The sequence below is a fragment of the Psittacula echo genome (genome assembly GCF_963264785.1).
Source record: "Psittacula echo genome assembly, chromosome: 4".
Lineage (NCBI taxonomy): Eukaryota > Metazoa > Chordata > Aves > Psittaciformes > Psittacidae > Psittacula > Psittacula echo.
Window position 1 is genome coordinate 47505308 of NC_137738.1, and position 17824 is coordinate 47523131.

Below are 17824 nucleotides of genomic sequence, written 5' to 3' on the forward strand. Positions count from 1 at the left end.
GATGGCATCAGAGAAATACTCTTTAAAATACACTAAGGGCATCAGAATTTTCAATTTATTTTATCTTTTTTTATAGTTTCTTAACTGAATTAATTAGTCATAAAACTAGAAGATGGACTTGATATGTACATTCCTTGTGGTTTGGGGCACAAATCTCATGATAGTAAAAACCAAAGAATTCCTATTTGTTTAGCATGAAATAGTAACACAGTGATGAAGTGGCACAGTGACGGCATGTACACTGTAAACTCCTTGACAAAGAAGTTTCTGTTGCTGCCTTGTGCCCACCGCTTTTCCACTTTCTGGCTCCAAGCTGCACGTAAATAAATGTAGGCAGCCTGGCATCTTGACTGAGGCCTTCCAAATAAAACATGCAGCTATGCAACGAGTCTTTAGCCTTTTTTGTACACTATTGTGAATGAATCATGAGCATTCTTGGAGAAAACAGGTGATATTTAGAAGTTATTGTGTTTCAGGAAGAGACAGTCAACTGAGAGAGGAGGTCTTAAGTGATGTGAAGGAGCAGTAAGCCTCTATTTTGATGGTGGTAAGGTCACAGAGGTACAACATTTTTAATGTGATTGCATGTCACAGTTTGCATAGATTGCATGTACAGTTGCAATATCAGGAGTTAAGTCTGATTTTTATATTGTGTTAATACACAAGAATGATATTTTAGGAAAAAAAAAAAAAAAAAGGAAAACATTAGAAGCTATTTGAAAATCTTTACCTTTCGTCTACTCAATACAGTTCCAGAAATCTTATCTACCTCATACTGTTCTCATTAGAATAAATTGTTGCTAGAGAGACTTTCTTTGGCAGTTACAGTAAGAAATGTAAGTGAAAAGCTTCTAGCATGGGCTTATATGTTTAGATTTGAATTTATCTACATTAACAAGATATTAAAAAGAGACATGGTGTTTATTCTTCTGTATGCGTTTACACCATTGCTTTATAGTGGAAAAAATCCTGCTTCACTTCATCCTGTGTTGCAAGCTGCCCACGGAATAGAAGCCTATCTTTTTGTAGCAGACATCCTAAGCCTCCCCCCTCCCACTGCTATAAAGTTGTGAGTAATCCCGATGGGCAGCAAAGTGAGGAGTGTAGATTTCTTGGTAGTCAATGTAGATTTCAGGCTTTTTCTCCATAAACATATTGGTTAATTTTACAAAGATGATTTCATGTGCTTATTTTCATGTCATTTGCACAGATAGAATACTTAGTCTGCATAAGGTCAAGTGCACATGTAAGTCTTCGAATGACTGGGATATAAATAGTCTGTATATTTGGCTATTTAGAACACCATTGCTCATGCATGCTTATCAGTTTCAGTAGAAGTTTTGTGGGTGCAAGAGATACAGGGTCACATTTCAAATGATGTCAGTGAGGGCTCTAGAAAGCTTTGCAAAACCTGACCAGTGCAGAACCATTTGACTCACGCCTGATTTCTTTTTCTCCCTCCACTGCAGGGCAAACTGACATATTTAACCATTCTTCAATGTTTATTTTTCCCAGTTAGTTATATGATTACTTAACTGATTAAGTTTCTCAAAGTAAATTTTAATAGGTTCCCCCCTTCCAGTGAAGGTGAGCTCAACAGTTATGTAAGGCAGAGGCCAGCCAGCCAGAGCCTTGCCAGTATCCCTCAGTCCTGGCTTTCAACACAGTTGTTATTCCAGTAATGTCTCTCTCTTTTAAGCTGCAGCTGCCAACTCTGTTCAAATGTGTGGTGGTTTTCTGCTGTGGGCAAAGAGCCACCAAGACTGAAGCTGCATCCACGAAACTCATTTCATGGCTAAATGCCGATTCCTTTAACCATAACTCTCCATAGGTAATAAACAGTGGAAGTATGCCACAAAGCAGCTTTTTTTGGGGGGAAGTGAGTGAGGTAGGCACCTATCTGTCCTGGAATATGAAAGAGTTTTTTGCCTTAAAGCTACAAAGTTATGTTCTAGTAGTCTGGGGAAAAAAAAAAAAAACAACCCAAAAAAGGTGCCATCCCCCCCCCCCCCTTTTTTTTTATTGCTATTCTTCCATGGGTTAATTTTAAATGGCTGTTTGTGAGGAAACTGCTTTTATTCCAAACAAGGGTTCATCTGTCTGCTTTTACAGGGATTAAGTCTACACCAAAAGGGAAACAAAACTCACCCACATTATTCCTGTCTGCATGGAATTTACAATAATGAAAAGAAAGCACCTCAGCGATTTGCCATGGGGTGTCTGGAAGGTTAGTGTTTTCGTCTTACTAACTACCTCCTGAAGGAGGGCAATTCACGTTTCCCCTGGAAGAACCTGTATAGACAGCAGAGCTGGCCAGCAAGAGATGTGACCTCTCCAAAATCTACCCAGTGTTTCAGTAAGGAGTGAAGACCAAATCTAGTGATAGAAGTCTGGGTACTAAAGTAATGAACTAGATAATTTGCTTTTATCATCCATCCCACTTACTTCATTGTCATCAGTAAGGTTGAACAGATTAAAACTAGTGTGATCATTTAGTTTTTGTGTCATGATGAGTGCAGCTGCCTAATTTCTATACAGCAAATATACTATGCTGTATATTTATAATTATAATATGTGGATAAACATATCCATTCTGTACAAACTGTTATTTATACACTGAAATTTCTTTTCTAGTTGGCAGACCTTTTTCCTTCTGTAATAATCCTAGAGCCTTACATGGGAACATTACTCTTTCCAGGATAAATTCATAAAACTCGGTGCTCTGCCATGCAGAGGTTACTGAGTTAGCTTTGGATGAGCTAGTTAAGATGTGAGAACCGGTTAATTTGCCTTAACTTTGAACTCTTCCAAGCTAGTATGCAATTCTTCCCAGCAGAGTTAATTAGCTTAGGCCTCCAACCAGCAATTTTCACAGCAAACTAACCCAATTATCTCTGCATGATACCACATTGTGTCATGTCTGAGTCCAGAATATGTCTGTCTACACATGGGAAAATTAACCACAGGTTGTGCTATTGAAAATTGCAGTGGGTGCTGTAGGGAGAAAGATAGTTTGCTTCTGCCCTTCATAATATGAATATCTGCACTAATAACCACTGTACCTTGCTATATGCTCAATTTCTGTGCTAACTCTTGGTTTTTTTTAAGTCACAATCATTGTTAAGTAAAGGGCATGAGGATACCAGGGTTCTAACTTCCAGAATGTAGCATAAAGCAAAAGCTTTTTGATATCCAGTTCAGCATTATCTAGCAATTTTGCCACAGCTGAGTGCCCTCACTAACTTGGTAACAGATCTAGGCTAAGTAAAACAGTGTAGACTTTCTAGCTTGCACTGGAAGTGCCTCCAGAGAGAATCAGATATTCCAGGGAAAACTCTGACAACACGTTTATCAACAGTGTGGTATTTTCATTACCTGCATTGCTATAGCACTTCACCTTCTCATTGTGCTTAGAAATTAGTTCTTGTTGTTCCTAAGAAGTGAGAAAGCACTTCTCTTGCCATTTTTCAAAGGACAATGGATGTGCAGGGATGTTTAAAGCTTTAGCCAATGCCAGGCTCAAGAAATTCTTGATAGGTTTAGGTTGTGAACACTGGTCTTCAAAAGGCTACAGTGGACCACTGACTGACTTTCTTCTGTGATGGTTACAAAAGTGTTGCTTTAACTAGTACAACATATCAAGGTGTAAGGAAACAAACACAATATAAAGAATAAGAGGCAGAACATATTTTTCTGTAAGAATCTTAGTACATGTAATTACACTGATAGTAAGCATGTCCTGGGTAGAGCACATTATCTATTATATCCTCAGGAAGCACTGCTAAGTGACCTTTTAATTTAGTTGTTCAAGTTATTATTCACACTTGGATTATAAATATCCATCACTCAGATGCTGAAAGATGAGGCATTAAACTGATTTTTTTGCTCTTATCCTTAGGTTAAGAGATATCTAGTTAGTCCATTGAAAAGTTACCTACTTTTACTATAGCCATTGTAAGTGTTTAGGCATTTCTTCATTTATTATTTCCTGTTTTCTAGCAGGAAGATAGGAACAGAGTAAGATTTTTACTGCAAACCTCTCTTCCTCGGCTATACAGAAAAAGAATCTCATCCGTATAATCCATGCTACCTCAAGGAAAGTGGACTCACAGTAGCAAGGATAGCATTACTCCTAAAACCTTTAAACCTGAAGTTCACTCAGAACCAGTAACATAACCCAGATACAGACTGTTTCTGAACAAAAAAAAAAAAAAGCCAAACAACCCAGCTATTGCCACTTTAGAGTACTGCTGTACAGTTCCAAGCATGGGCTGGTCTTATGTCAAAGATCCCTGAAGAAATACAGCCAGTACTCCAGACTTCTGTATTTTTTTCCTTAGTAAGTAATTATCCTCTTGCAGTTGCTGGGACTTGCCCTCTAGATTTCTGTCAGCACTGTGTCACTGTTACAGTAGATGACAGCATGACTGTTTCAGCGTATCTTAAAGAACACGCAGTCAAGAAAGATGTCCCTCTCTGAAGGCACATTGTGCTTTGTTCTGTTACAGCCACAGCTGTTATAATGTCAGCTTTGCATTGATCAGTGACAAACTTTGTGTTTTGTTCCCTTGGAAATTTAATTCCCTTGTAAAATCTGAAATTGGACACTGCATGACGTATTCAGCACAGTGTCTTAAACCTTTTAGCCTGCATGATTGCTGGCTCCTGCTCTTCCACACAGAGCTCAGTATGAGAGGAGAGGTACCAGAATGGGCACCATCTGGCTTTACAGCACCACCAAAACCACGCACATTTCTATGATAAATCAAGACCACGGAGTTTGTCTCCAGTAGCTGCTCCTCAGATCAACCATATCATGCAAGTTTCTACTTTCCATACCTCTTACAGAGCCAGCTGTGGGATATGCACTTGCACTCAGCTCTGTACGTAATTTGGGATACCTTGGGATGAAATGTAATATCCTATATTATATATGACACTACAGTTCTTAATTTGTTAGAGACACTGATGAATAATAATAGCAGGTGAAATCTGTTTAAGTACAAGAGATGTAACCTCTGAGAGCTAGTCACACCTTTGGCACGTCCCCTTGGAACCATTTTTACATTCCCAGCAGTTTCCTTACAGAGCACAGCATATCTTCTCATTTTTGCAAACACATAGAGTACAAGACATAGGTAAGAATATGTGTAATGGAAACAAAATCCTGTTATACTCACTGTTCCTAAAGAATCATTTGCATAAGTGATGATGTCAAACACACAGTTTTGGACTGTGTTATAAAAATGCAAAAGCAAGTGATGAACCAAGCCATGCAGAAGACTTTAATCATCACGAAATTTTTTTGTTCACCCCTCTCCCATCCCTCCTTTTAGGTCGCAATGAATGATAACATTTGCATGGATATATCTTCCCTAAAACTAGAGTATTACAGTCTCAATGGTATTAAAGCTGTAGATTATAATTGGCATGATAAAGGATCACAAGTGTATCTTTTCTGACAGCTTGTTCCATTAAGAACCTCTAACCATGGATCATTGATGTAACAGATCATTATGGCCCATTGTGTCAGTTCATCTGTTGGGATCTGTGCACTATAAGCATGACAGATTTCCTCTGCAGAAATTATAGTCTATTGTGACAATAGGATTTAACAAATATAAACAACAAACCACACAATCTGTTATTACAAAACACAGCTATGCACCCAGATGGAAATTAAGTTCCTAGACATTGCCAATTGCAGTTTTTGAAGTTGTGACTGTTTCAATCTTCATGTTATTAGATGCAATACTCTAATTTACAGGATACATTTATCTCAACCCTGGCGGGTGAAAGGTTTTCAGAATTTTAAGCTGAATCCTGCAAGTGTTCCATGATTTTTTTTTTTTCTGATTAAACATCATCTTTTAGGTTTTTAGACACTCCCTGTCTTTCATTGTGATACTAGCCATGCTGTTAATGTTTCAGTGCTACCACTGTAGATTAAACAAGTAAATACAATAAAATTGGTCACAGAAATTAATGAAACATAGCAGAGCGTTCTTGTATTATTTTCAAAGAACAGACACTTCTTCTTAATATTAATTTTATAAACTATAGGCAGAGTGCTACACCAGCAGAAATCTGTAAAATCACAGTGAAATTTTGCTGATGGATGCAGCTGAAAGTCTGACCTAGAGGCTTTTGATACATATTTGTGGAATTAATACTCTCTTCCAAAGTATAGATTTTCAGCTTTCAAATATGAGTTCTGGATCTGAGTACATCAGAGGTTACAATTATGGTGTTGGTACAGCTATATTTTCATCTATGCAGATGGATATTTCTGGGATATATATGTACTTAGCCAGAGAGTTGTAGTCTATGGGGCGGAGTCTAGTTGGAGGCCTGTATCTAGTGGAGTGCCTCAAGGGTCAGTAGTGGGACCAGTATTATTTAATATATTCATCAATGATTTAGATGAGGGAATTGAGTGTACTGTCAGCAAGTTTGCTGATGACACTAAGCTGGGAGGAGTGGCTGACACGCCAGAAGGCTGTGCTGCCATCCAGCGGGACCTGGACAGGCTGGAGAGTTGGGCAGGGAATAACTTGATGAAATATAACAAGGGAAAGTGCAGAGTCCTGCATCTGGGCAGGAACAACCACAGGTTCCAGTATAGGTTGGGGAACGACCTGTTAGAGAGCAGTGTAGGGGAGAGGGACCTGGGGGTCCTAGTGGATGGCAGGATGACCATGAGCCAACACTGTGCCCTTGTGGCCAAGAAGGCCAATGGCATCCTGGGGTGTATTAGAAGGGGGGTGGTCAGTAGGTCGAGAGAGGTCCTCCTTCCCCTCTACTCTGCCCTGGTGAGACCGCATCTGGAATATTGTGTCCAGTTCTGGGCCCCTCAGTTCAAGAAGGACAGGGACCTGCTGGAGAGAGTCCAGCGCAGGGCAACTAAGATGATTAAGGGAGTGGAGCATCTCCCTTATGAGGAAAGGCTGAGGGAGCTGGGTCTCTATAGTTTGGAGAAGAGGAGACTGAGGGGTGACCTTATTAGTGTATATAAATATATAAAGGGGGAGTGCCACGAGGATGGAGCCAGGCTCTACTCAGTGGCAAACAATGGTAGGACAAGGGGTAATGGGTACAAACTGGAACACAAGAGGTTCCACTTAAACTTCAGAAGAAACTTCTTCTCAGTGAGGGTGACAGAACATTGGAACAGGCTGCCTGGGGGGGTTGTGGAGTCTCCTTCTCTGGAGACATTCAAAACCCGCCTGGACACATTCCTATGTAACCTTATCTAGGTGTTCCTGCTCCGGCAGGAGGATTGGACTAGATGATCTTTTGAGGTCCCTTCCAATCTCTAACATACTGTGATACTGTGATACTTTGTTTCAATAATAGAAAATTCACCATAAAGAACATATTGATGAGGACTACATGTAGATGAACTATGTCAATCATCACGGCCATTATCATGCTCTTTTGAGAGGAAATCTCCAATTAAATGCATTTCCACACGCTTGTATCAAAAGGAGAAAAGACTCACCCTTACCTAGCATGCGAACACATTTGGCATTCTGGTCAGGACTATCAAATGAGATTTCTCCGCACCTCTGAAAGAAAAAAAAAAAGGCTATATTTAGTTAAGAACTCTGTGATAGTATCTCTGTCCTTGTCCTCTGATTATGTTTCGGAACTAGAGATGTTCAAAGACACATTGTAAACACACCAAGATAAAAAGATTTTCAAGTAGCCAAAGTCTGAGGAAGAGTGAGCATTGCTAATGTGCAAGGATGGGTCAACACTGCATACCAGGATCTTCACCAAGAAAAACTCAAGGTAACACCTATTACTTTTATGTGTTTGGCTGAAACTACTGCCTGATTCGTGTTACTATTTGTTACGATCAGACCCAGTTATACAGGAAGCCTCATTTACCACTAGTAGACATTGCAGCCCTCTCCACTGATTTAGTTGTCACAGTACACAGATTTAGCTGCACCCTAAACAGGATCTGTGCAATGATCCAGTTGAAAACAAAACAAACAGCTATGCTGATCCAAGAATTTGTATTTCTGTAAAATTAACTTATTTAAACAAAACCCACAACTCTTAAATATTTATTAAGCAAAGCTGTCATTACATGAAACTTGAACTCTTCATAACACCTATGAGTAAAATTGGTTTTTTTAAGGTGCAAGTAATTTATGTCTGTATGCTGAGATGTTTTGTTAATGAAAAATAATATTCACATGTACAGATATATTATCAGGGCTAATGTTCTGTCCCTATACAAACCCAGTGAAGGAACATCATTAGAGTTAGGATCAGAATACAGAAGTGTTTAGTTGTTTTCAAAGACAAGACATCATTTTTGAGTCCTTTATGCAGACAGTCATGTCAGTTTAGATGCCAGGAGAAACCTAAGCAGTTGATCCAGCTCCTATTAAAGTCAGTGTACAGATCCTTTTACTAGTGATTGCTTCAGATGCTACAGAAAAGATTCAGTTTTGTATCACTACACTCAAAGCTCTTGATAGGGGATTAAGTATAGCCTCGTATTTTACAACTGAAAGTGGCCCATACTTTCTTATCTATATATTTGTGGTTTTGGTATCTATGACAAGATGGGAATAAAAGCACAGTGGTTCAATTTTGGAAAAATCACTAAGCTCTATCCATTTTTCTTCTTTTCCTTTCTCTCCCTTTCTTATGCAGTTTCCATTTTCAGCACCTTATGGCTTTCTTATATAAGATAAAGTGGTTAGTATTGCCTTTCTTTCCTCCCTCCTTTTCTTTTTTTGCTAATGAAAGTGACATTTGCAGCAAATATTAAAACCTACAAAGAATCAGGTAAGTAAAAAACCCCATAGTCTCAAAGAATATGAAATACAGCCACAGTTTCATAAATGAGCAGCACATTTGCAACTCACTGTTTTACAAATAGCCTTTGCCTCCCTCACACCAAAATAAACACAAACAAATAAAGCCCATCTCCCACACGGACTCTTTCATATATCAGTACATTTAAAAAGAGCAATCAGACACCTGTATTAACCTTCCTAGGTGGGAGCACTTACTACTGAAAGATTGTAAAAGAAAAACAACACCCAGCATTTCGAAGCTGGTTTTACAAATGCTCTTCTGTGTCAGGAAACACAGAAATTTGCAATTTATTCTTCTAGGAAGAATACTAAGATATTAACATCTTTTCACAGAAATCTCCCAGCTTCTTCTTCATGACCATAAGTATCCTTAGACAAATACAGATGTAAGAAAGCACATCAAAATTCACCTCCCACCTCACCTCTGAAATTATGCTGCTTTTTGAAAACCTTTGGTTATTTTTGATTTGGTCCCTCAGAGGTATTGCATGTTCCAGACATATTTATATAAACATCACATTTCAGGCCGGCAAATAATGTCTTATCATATCTGACAATATTCACCAGTCCTAGTGTTATGAAATTGGGAAAATGGCTAATGTTCTCCAGAGTCTGCTGACATCCCACAGGATCCATTATGATGAGAATTTCGCAAGTAAGATTCAGATAACTGTATACAAGTTCATAGCCTTATCTTAACTCCCTTAGCTCCTGCAACCCACAGAACTGGCTGTAAATCATGCTATAACAGTACGCCTAGGAGATTTTTCAATACTACCACTGCAGCTAGAAATACCAGCAGAAAAAGCTTCTGTGGCAATTTAATTTCTGATGTCAACAGAAGCTCATACGTACAGATCGATGGGATGAAAAATAAGCTGTTACCAAACTGCTCAGAACATCTGAAAAAGACATAGTTGGATTCTGGGTGTGTAAAGTGACACAGATATGCAGCAGGGAATCATTTTGCTCATTCAAAAAATAGTGTTGTGTGAGCATTTTTGCTGTTAGTTTTCTATGAATGAGAAGTAAGGAATGACTTCAGGATTTAATCTTTAGGATTAAATTCTGCTATGAATTTCTGCCAGGGTTGGATAAGTTTCTTGTGTCCTTTTCCTGGCCTGGCTTACTTTCTTTTCTGGTTTGGGTTTGTTCCGCCTGCTTGTATATTGGGGCTGGTATCGAGAGATGAGGCCAAGAGTTTCTCCAGTCCCAATCCATTTCCAAATTATTCCCAACACAGCTGCACATTCTCTTCTGAAAGCTTCAAAATTGGCTACAGAGTCAGTAGTGAATCCATCAGACAGCAGGGATAGGAATTTGATATAAGATGCTGGTTATTCTACTTTTCCGTTTCAATGAGTCAGAAAGCAGAGAGAGGAGGAAGAATAGCCCGTGCATCTCTGCTGTATATCTGAGACCTATTGCACACACGTAGATCACCCTATATGTTTGTTAGCAAGCTGAGAGAGAAATATGACATCTCTTTTAAAGACCGACTATAAGCAGCCTCTAGAAGCTGCTGCTTATACGTAGCATGAGAAGTATTCATTAGAGTCAGGTCTGGATGAAGATAGAAGTTCTCTTTTCCTATTTTAGAGATATGAGTATTGATGGTGAGCCATAAAGACCAAAGACATTATCTAGTTAGGAAGAGAAATTAACTCACAGGAAAGCTGCCTCTGAACTTCATTTCTTGAAATCTATGATGAGGTTGGATTCATAGTCCTCACTTATATTTGAAGCTCATTAAAGTTCAAAAATTTCACTCTCTAAAAATATGATAAATCATATTCTTGGATCTAAATGATCTCTGAGTTTGGGATATTTTAAATCTCAGTTTGGGCTTCATGGTTAAGACTACTACAGCACTGGTAGAATTGGCTCTGCTATACGCAGTCTTATATATTGGGCTAGTGAGTTCACAGGGGCAGCCCTGCTGAAAATAATACTACTCACATTCACTGCCCCTGAAGTGAGAGAGGATTTGTTGCTGAAATCTTAAGCCACTGCTGTGCTTGGAAGTGGTCAGATTTAACAAAAAAATGGGTAAAAGCAAGTAAAATCTACCCTTCCAAATCTTAATTGTATCTTCATATGTCTTGGATTACTGAATTCTGTACTAGCCTGTTGTGGCTTTTTTTCTTCTTCTGGAGAAGAGGAAAATATAATTACTTTTAGTTAATAATGTTTTCAGTCATATAGATGTATTTCCACATCATAGGATAGCAGTCTGCAATTCATGACACGTGAGAAAAGATTTGTATTTATATTTCTATTAGAAAATGATTAATAAATTACCTTCTCTCAACTCTATTTTTTTGAGCTCAGATATATGCCGTGATACTGAGTCTGTTACACAAGCTGAAATGTAGTAAACTAGAATGGGACTTTTAAGTCCCCCATGGAAAAAGAGACTGAATCACAGAGCAGCTGAAAGCAGAGCTTAAAAAAAAAAAAAAAAAAAAAAAGAGAAAAGACTGAGAGAGCTGTTGTTAGAGAACAGGGATGAAAGGACATGATATCCAGAAGAAATGTGACATGAACTCAGTTCCTTTGATAAGTGAATTGGAGAACTTGAAGCCAGCCTTCTTGGCTATGATAGCCCAGTAACACCTGTCGGAAAAGGGAAATACTATATTACACAGGCACCAGTCACAGGCACCAGACTCTGATGGAGGAGGGTGCTCTTAGGCAAAATGATGTCTTTGCAAGATCCTATGAGGAGTACACAGCAAAATAGGAAGTCTTCTGCAAGGTGTCCTGTGCCAAAAGGGTGCAAGTAAAACTGCAGAAAAGTAGGGCACTACTGGAAGAAAAAAGTTCATATAGACAGCGGAAGGAAAATTTACCCTAGTCAGTTGTACTAATGCAGTAATGCATCTCATATTACTTCTCCAGTATTACATGATCATTCATAGGTTGGGTTTCCATTTGCAGCATGCCTGGGCTCACAGTACCTGCATTTGAGGAATTGAGATATGTAGCAATAAACAGGGTATATATACACCCCAGACAGAGTATGTCCTTAGTTGTTGGTTTTTTTGGTTTTTGTTTTTATGTTGTGCAGAAAATTTTATCTATAAAAAAAATGGTTTTGAAACAATTCTATTCAACTTCTATTTGTACGGTAAATGAAAGCTTTACATGCTTTAAGAAGAGAGATGGAAATTGAGTAATTGAAATAAATAGGGCTTCATTTTTATCTATGACAAAATTTAGCAAGTAAAGATCTGAAAGTCTTTGTCATGAGAATTGCAATAAGTGGCATGTTAATTTTCTATTTATTAAATGCATATAATTAACATTCAACTATTGTAATAATTTTAGAGCATAAGTACTTTAAAAATATAATAAGAGTTTTTCTGGCATGAAATCTGAACATGCACAATTTTGACCTTTTTAAGCGGGACACAACCAAGTTTTGAAAAGCTGGCTCAGTCAGCTAAAAGATTACTGGAGTAGGAACCACACTGATAGAATTCTTCACTCTGTTGTGTGTTTCTCTATTATGGTGTTCAACACATGTCTCTTCCAAAATTGCAGTAATCAGTGAGATACTTGATGTACATGATCAGCCTAACATGACAATAAAGATTGGATACTTTTTTTTTTGTAGGAGGTACCAGAGATTATTATACCTCCACATAGAAGAGATGTGTTAATTGCACATTTGTTGCATGACAAATAGTTTTTAAGAATCCAATTCATTTTTTTAAAGTAACCTTAAGTTAATATGTTTTGCTCTTATCAATGTAGAAAGAAGTGGATTTTCCATAACATTGTTTGGTAAGTTTTTTCTTTTCTTTCTTTTTTTTTTTTTTTTCTCCTTCAGAGTACTGCATATAATTTCTCATTCCCTCAGAAACCAGAGTTAAAAGATAAACTCACAGACACAACTGATTAAAAGAACTTAAGGCAGAGTGAGCAGCTTCTATGAAAAAAACCCAGATTATCTCAGAGGCAAAAAAGTGCTGTTGCTATTCATAAATCTGTTTTCCTATTATGTATGTTCCTTTCTCCATCACCTTTAAAAAGTACTTCAACAAAATTCTCTGGTATCTAAAATAAAGCATCATTCTAATTGCCTAAGGATTTATAGATGTAAAGTCTGTTAGTGTGACAAGCAACACTACTTCATAAGACTTAGCAACATTTTATAAAACTGGCCACTCATATGAATAGCTGAAAATTAAAGGCAATATTTTACAATGAGTTAGGCCACATGCTCTTCATCTTCAGGTTGTCTGGGAGGAGATTTAAGGTGGATTCCTCCCAAATGCTGATGAATTATCAGAGCAGGAACTGAAGCAGGACTTTAGCAGGGCAAACTTTGGCCTTTTCAAGCAATTGCTAGGGGAAATCCCATGGGCAAGGCTGCTTGAAGGTAAAGGGGCCCAAGATAGTTGGTTGACATTCAAGGATTGCTTATTCCAAGCTCAAGAGCAGAGCATCCCGACACGTAGGAAGTCAAGGAAGAGGACCAGGAGACCTGCGTGGCTAAATAAGGAACTGCTGGGTAAGCTCAAGTGGAAGAGGAGAGTTTACAGGTCATGGAAGGAGGGGCTGGCCACTCGGGAGGAATATAAGGCTGCTGCTAGAGGATGTAGGAAGGCAGCTAGGATGGCTAAGGCCTCCTTAGAATTAAATCTGGCAAGAGGGGTCAAGGACAGCAGAAAGAGCTTTTTCAAATACATAGCTGATAAAACTAACACCAGAGGCAAGGTTGGCCCACTGGTGAATGGGATGGGTGCCCTGGTGACAGAAGATACAGAGATGGCAGAGTTATTGAATGCCTTCTTTGTCTCTGTCTACTCTGCCGGAGGCAGTCCTGAAGAGCCCTGTACTCCTGAGACCTCAGATGAAGTCAGGTCACTGGAGCAGTTTGCCTTAGTCGATGAGGAATGGGTTAGGGAGCAATTGAGCAATCTGGACATCCATAAATCCATGGGTCCAGATGGGATGCACCCGCGGGTGCTGAGGGAACTGGCAGAAGTCATTGCTAGACCACTCTCCATCATCTTTACCAAGTCTTGGGAAACGGGAGAGGTGCCTGAGGACTGGAGGAAAGCAAATGTCACTCCAGTCTTCAAAAAGGGCAAGAAGGAGGACCCGGGTAACTATAGACCGGTCAGCCTCACTTCCATCCCTGGGAAAGTGATGGAACACCTTATCCTTGATGCCATCTTAAGGCATGTCAAGGATAAGAGGGTTATGAGGGGCAGTCAACATGGCTTCACCAAGGGGAAGTCATGCTTGACCAACCTCATAGCCTTTTATGAGGAAATAACACGGTGGATGGATGATGGCAGAGCGGTGGATGTGGTCTACCTTGACTTCAGCAAAGCATTTGACACAGTCTCCCACAGCATCCTCATAGCTAAATTGAGGAAGTGTGGTCTGGATGATCAGGTAGTGAGGTGGACTGCAAACTGGCTGAAGGAGAGAAGCCAGAGAGTTGTAGTCTATGGGGCGGAGTCTAGTTGGAGGCCTGTATCTAGTGGAGTGCCTCAAGGGTCAGTACTGGGACCAGTATTATTTAATATATTCATCAATGATTTAGATGAGGGAATTGAGTGTACTGTCAGCAAGTTTGCTGATGACACTAAGCTGGGAGGAGTGGCTGACACGCCAGAAGGCTGTGCTGCCATCCAGCGGGACCTGGACAGGCTGGAGAGTTGGGCAGGGAATAACTTGATGAAATATAACAAGGGAAAGTGTAGAGTCCTGCATCTGGGCAGGAACAACCCCAGGTTCCAGTATAGGTTGGGGAACGACCTGTTAGAGAGTAGTGTAGGGGAGAGGGACCTGGGGGTCCTAGTGGACGGCAGGATGACCATGAGCCAACACTGTGCCCTTGTGGCCAAGAAGGCCAATGGCATCCTGGGGGGGTTTATTAGAAAGGTATTAGAAGGGGGGTGGTCAGTAGGTCGAGAGAGGTCCTCCTTCCCTTCTACTCTGCCCTGGTGAGACCGCATCCGGAATAGTGTCCAGTTCTGGGCCCCTCAGTTCAAGAAGGACAGGGACCTGCTGGAGAGAGTCCAGCGCAGGGCAACTAAGATGATTAAGGGAGTGGAGCATCTCCCTTATGAGGAAAGGCTGAGGGAGCTGGGTCTCTGTAGTTTGGAGAAGAGGAGACTGAGGGGTGACCTTATTAGTGTATATAAATATATAAAGGGGGAGTGTCATGAGGATGGAGCCAGGCTCTTCTCAGTGGCAAACAATGATAGGACAAGGGGTAATAGGTACAAACTGGAACACAAGAAGTTCCACTTAAACTTGAGAAGAAACTTCTTCTCAGTGAGGGTGACAGAACACTGGAACAGGCTGCCCAGGGGGGCTGTGGAGTCTCCTTCTCTGGAGACATTCAAAACCCGCCTGGACACATTCCTGTGTAACCTCATCTAGGTGTTCCTGCTCCGGCAGGGGGATTGGACTAGATGATCTTTTGAGGTCCCTTCCAATCTCTAATATACTGTGATACTGTGAAAGATTTCCAATGCTTTTTTACACTTGTGGAATTTCCAGTTTTGTGTCTTCTCTCTTGACAGGGACAAAAAAAAAGAAGTACAGGAACTACCAGAGCATGCAGACATATGTAATCTGTCCTACTTGCAGCATTTTCACAAGCACCTCCCCCAAAATGAAAGCCTTGTAATAATATCTGTTAGTGATTAAATCAATGTTTATGTAAAACAAGGAAGTTCCCTACCAAAACCCTGTGTAATCGTAAGATGCACTTAAATGTCAAACTTTTGAATTTTGCTGAATCTTTACCCATGGTCTTTGTTGATCTTAGCAAAGGAAATAAAGCCATTGTTTTTATTTGTTTAGAGACAAGGTTTTTTTTTCTCTATACCACACCTTATTTTAAATTTAACAGGCCCACATTTGAACAATTTTCTCTGGAGTGAATAATTGCAAAAAGCTCACCCTATTCATATGGCCTTGAATTGCCAACTGTGAGATCTTTAAGAACTTTATTTAGCTTTTCTTATGTGAAAATATGTGTATAATAAATATAACTTGAGAACTGCATATATAAACATTCCCATTGGTAACAAATAGCACTAGAATCTTTCAGCTAATGACATTGCCCAAGATCTATAAAAACTGTGATTGTTTACGTATTACCTCTCTGAGCCCTATTAACAGTCCCCGTAATGATTATAGATAAAATCTTATACTCATCTGAAAATTTAGACCTACATTTGGCAAGCTAAGTGCTCCACTAGACTGGGCAGGAGGAAAGTACACTTGCTTTGAATTGGTATATATTGTATGTATGCCCACCCATTTAGAAATGTGGCATAATCACAGCATACTGACAATTGTCTTTAAAACACTATTAGCAGCCAGAATGGTACATTTGCTGCTCTTCAAATTACTGTTATTACACTGCAACTATTATATTGCACCTATACCATATTTCGTGAGTAAAGTTTCCAGCTTCCTTATTTAGTGTCAGCATTGAGGAATACTGAAACTGAAAATTCAGGTTCTGTTACTATCTGGATGATTTTCTGCAGTTGAATAGCTATGCCTGGGCAGACTTGTTTTGAGAGTTCCTCCCTTTCCAAGCTTTCCCAGCGAAAGAGGTTTTTCTTCCCTCCAGGAATTTAAAACATGTTGCTCACATAACCTTTCAACACTGTCAGTGTCAATCTCCAGCAGCACATTGGCAATGCATTTAATTCTGGAATTTACCATGTTGTAGACCCTCAGCTACTCTGAACAGAAGACACAGCAAAATAAGCAATTATAACTAAATTTAGCAATAATTCCCAACCAACCATTGTTGCCAATAGTCAGCAACTTGTTTGTGGGCTAAGTAGCCTGAGGTGAACCTTCAGGCAGTTCATTTTCTTACAAACCTGTGATTTACTATGGTTAAGAGTGGTTTGAAATGCATTAGTGTTGCTGGAAAATGGATATAGTAGTTTAACTGCTTTGTTTTCTTCTTCAGTTAAGGGAAAAAAGTTTAACAGTGTGTGACTTCATTAGGGAGGCGCCAGTAGCCCTGACCCCCCTGAGAATCTGTCCATGTTTCAATATGGCATCGCTACTTTAAAGTGTTTATAACATGGGCACTGGGAGCCAAATCCAGAATTACTAAGCAATGAAAATGTTAGGTTTAAATGAGCAATAAGTCGCAGTTGAGCTTGCATTAACAGCAAGGCACAACTTGTAGGCATGTTCTGAGGGGGTGCCATTATCCAAGAAATGCTAAAGAGCAGACTATTTTGTCACCCCCCTGGTATGAATCTGTATTACAGTTCATTTTCTAGTTTATATTTTAAAGAATGTAAACCATCTGTAGATTACGTAATGGATCCTCCCACCACAAAAGCAGTTTTAAGTGAGAGGGAAGATGGGAGGAAAGTATCAATACTAAAGAAAAGGCAGATTTGTTGACTCTTTATTTTTGCTCTGATGTGAAACATCAAAGTTATCTGTATTTAAACATTTTCTGGACCATATAATTTTCTTTCCTCTTCCTCTGACTTGCAGAACTGGGCTCTCCTTCTAGCTTCTTTCAATGATCACTGACATTTTAACTTTTACTTTCTATTGAAATATCTAATGGGAGGAAAATGCAGGATTAATTTGTGAAAATCTGGGCCTCAACTTCAACCAAATGTTTCTCTTACATTTTTCCCACTGATACGCTGGATCAAAGAAACAGTCAAAACCTCAGAAGTACTGACTGACACATCACTTAAGAAGCAAATCAGAGGTCTGTGAGAAAACGAATCTCCTGAAGAGTCTCCTCAGGCTCTTCAGAACAACGTGGGATGAATTTTGGCACCTGCTTATTTGTGTATGTCTGCTGCATACCGTACACTGCATACAAAAGCAGAGTCTTAGGATGGACAAGAAGACTGAGCGCTGGTAAGCTGACACAGGCACCAGGTTCCTCCTACCTAATAAGACTGTGCTCCTTTCTGAGCAGTACCAAGCACTGGTTGCCATCTGCTTCTCAA

General features: G+C 39.5%; 1 protein-coding gene across 1 annotated transcript in view; it reads right to left on the reverse strand.

Annotated features, from left to right (window-relative positions):
* PDE7B (phosphodiesterase 7B) overlaps nucleotides 1–17824 on the reverse strand; it is a gene marked incomplete at its 3' end in the record, with an annotated part of 178838 nt that overhangs the window by 106890 nt on the left and 54124 nt on the right. Inside the window, exon 2 of the mRNA XM_080617015.1 lies at nucleotides 7508–7568. Within this exon, the coding sequence (XP_080473141.1) occupies nucleotides 7508–7568 (61 nt within the window). The remainder of the gene's footprint in view (nucleotides 1–7507; nucleotides 7569–17824) is intronic.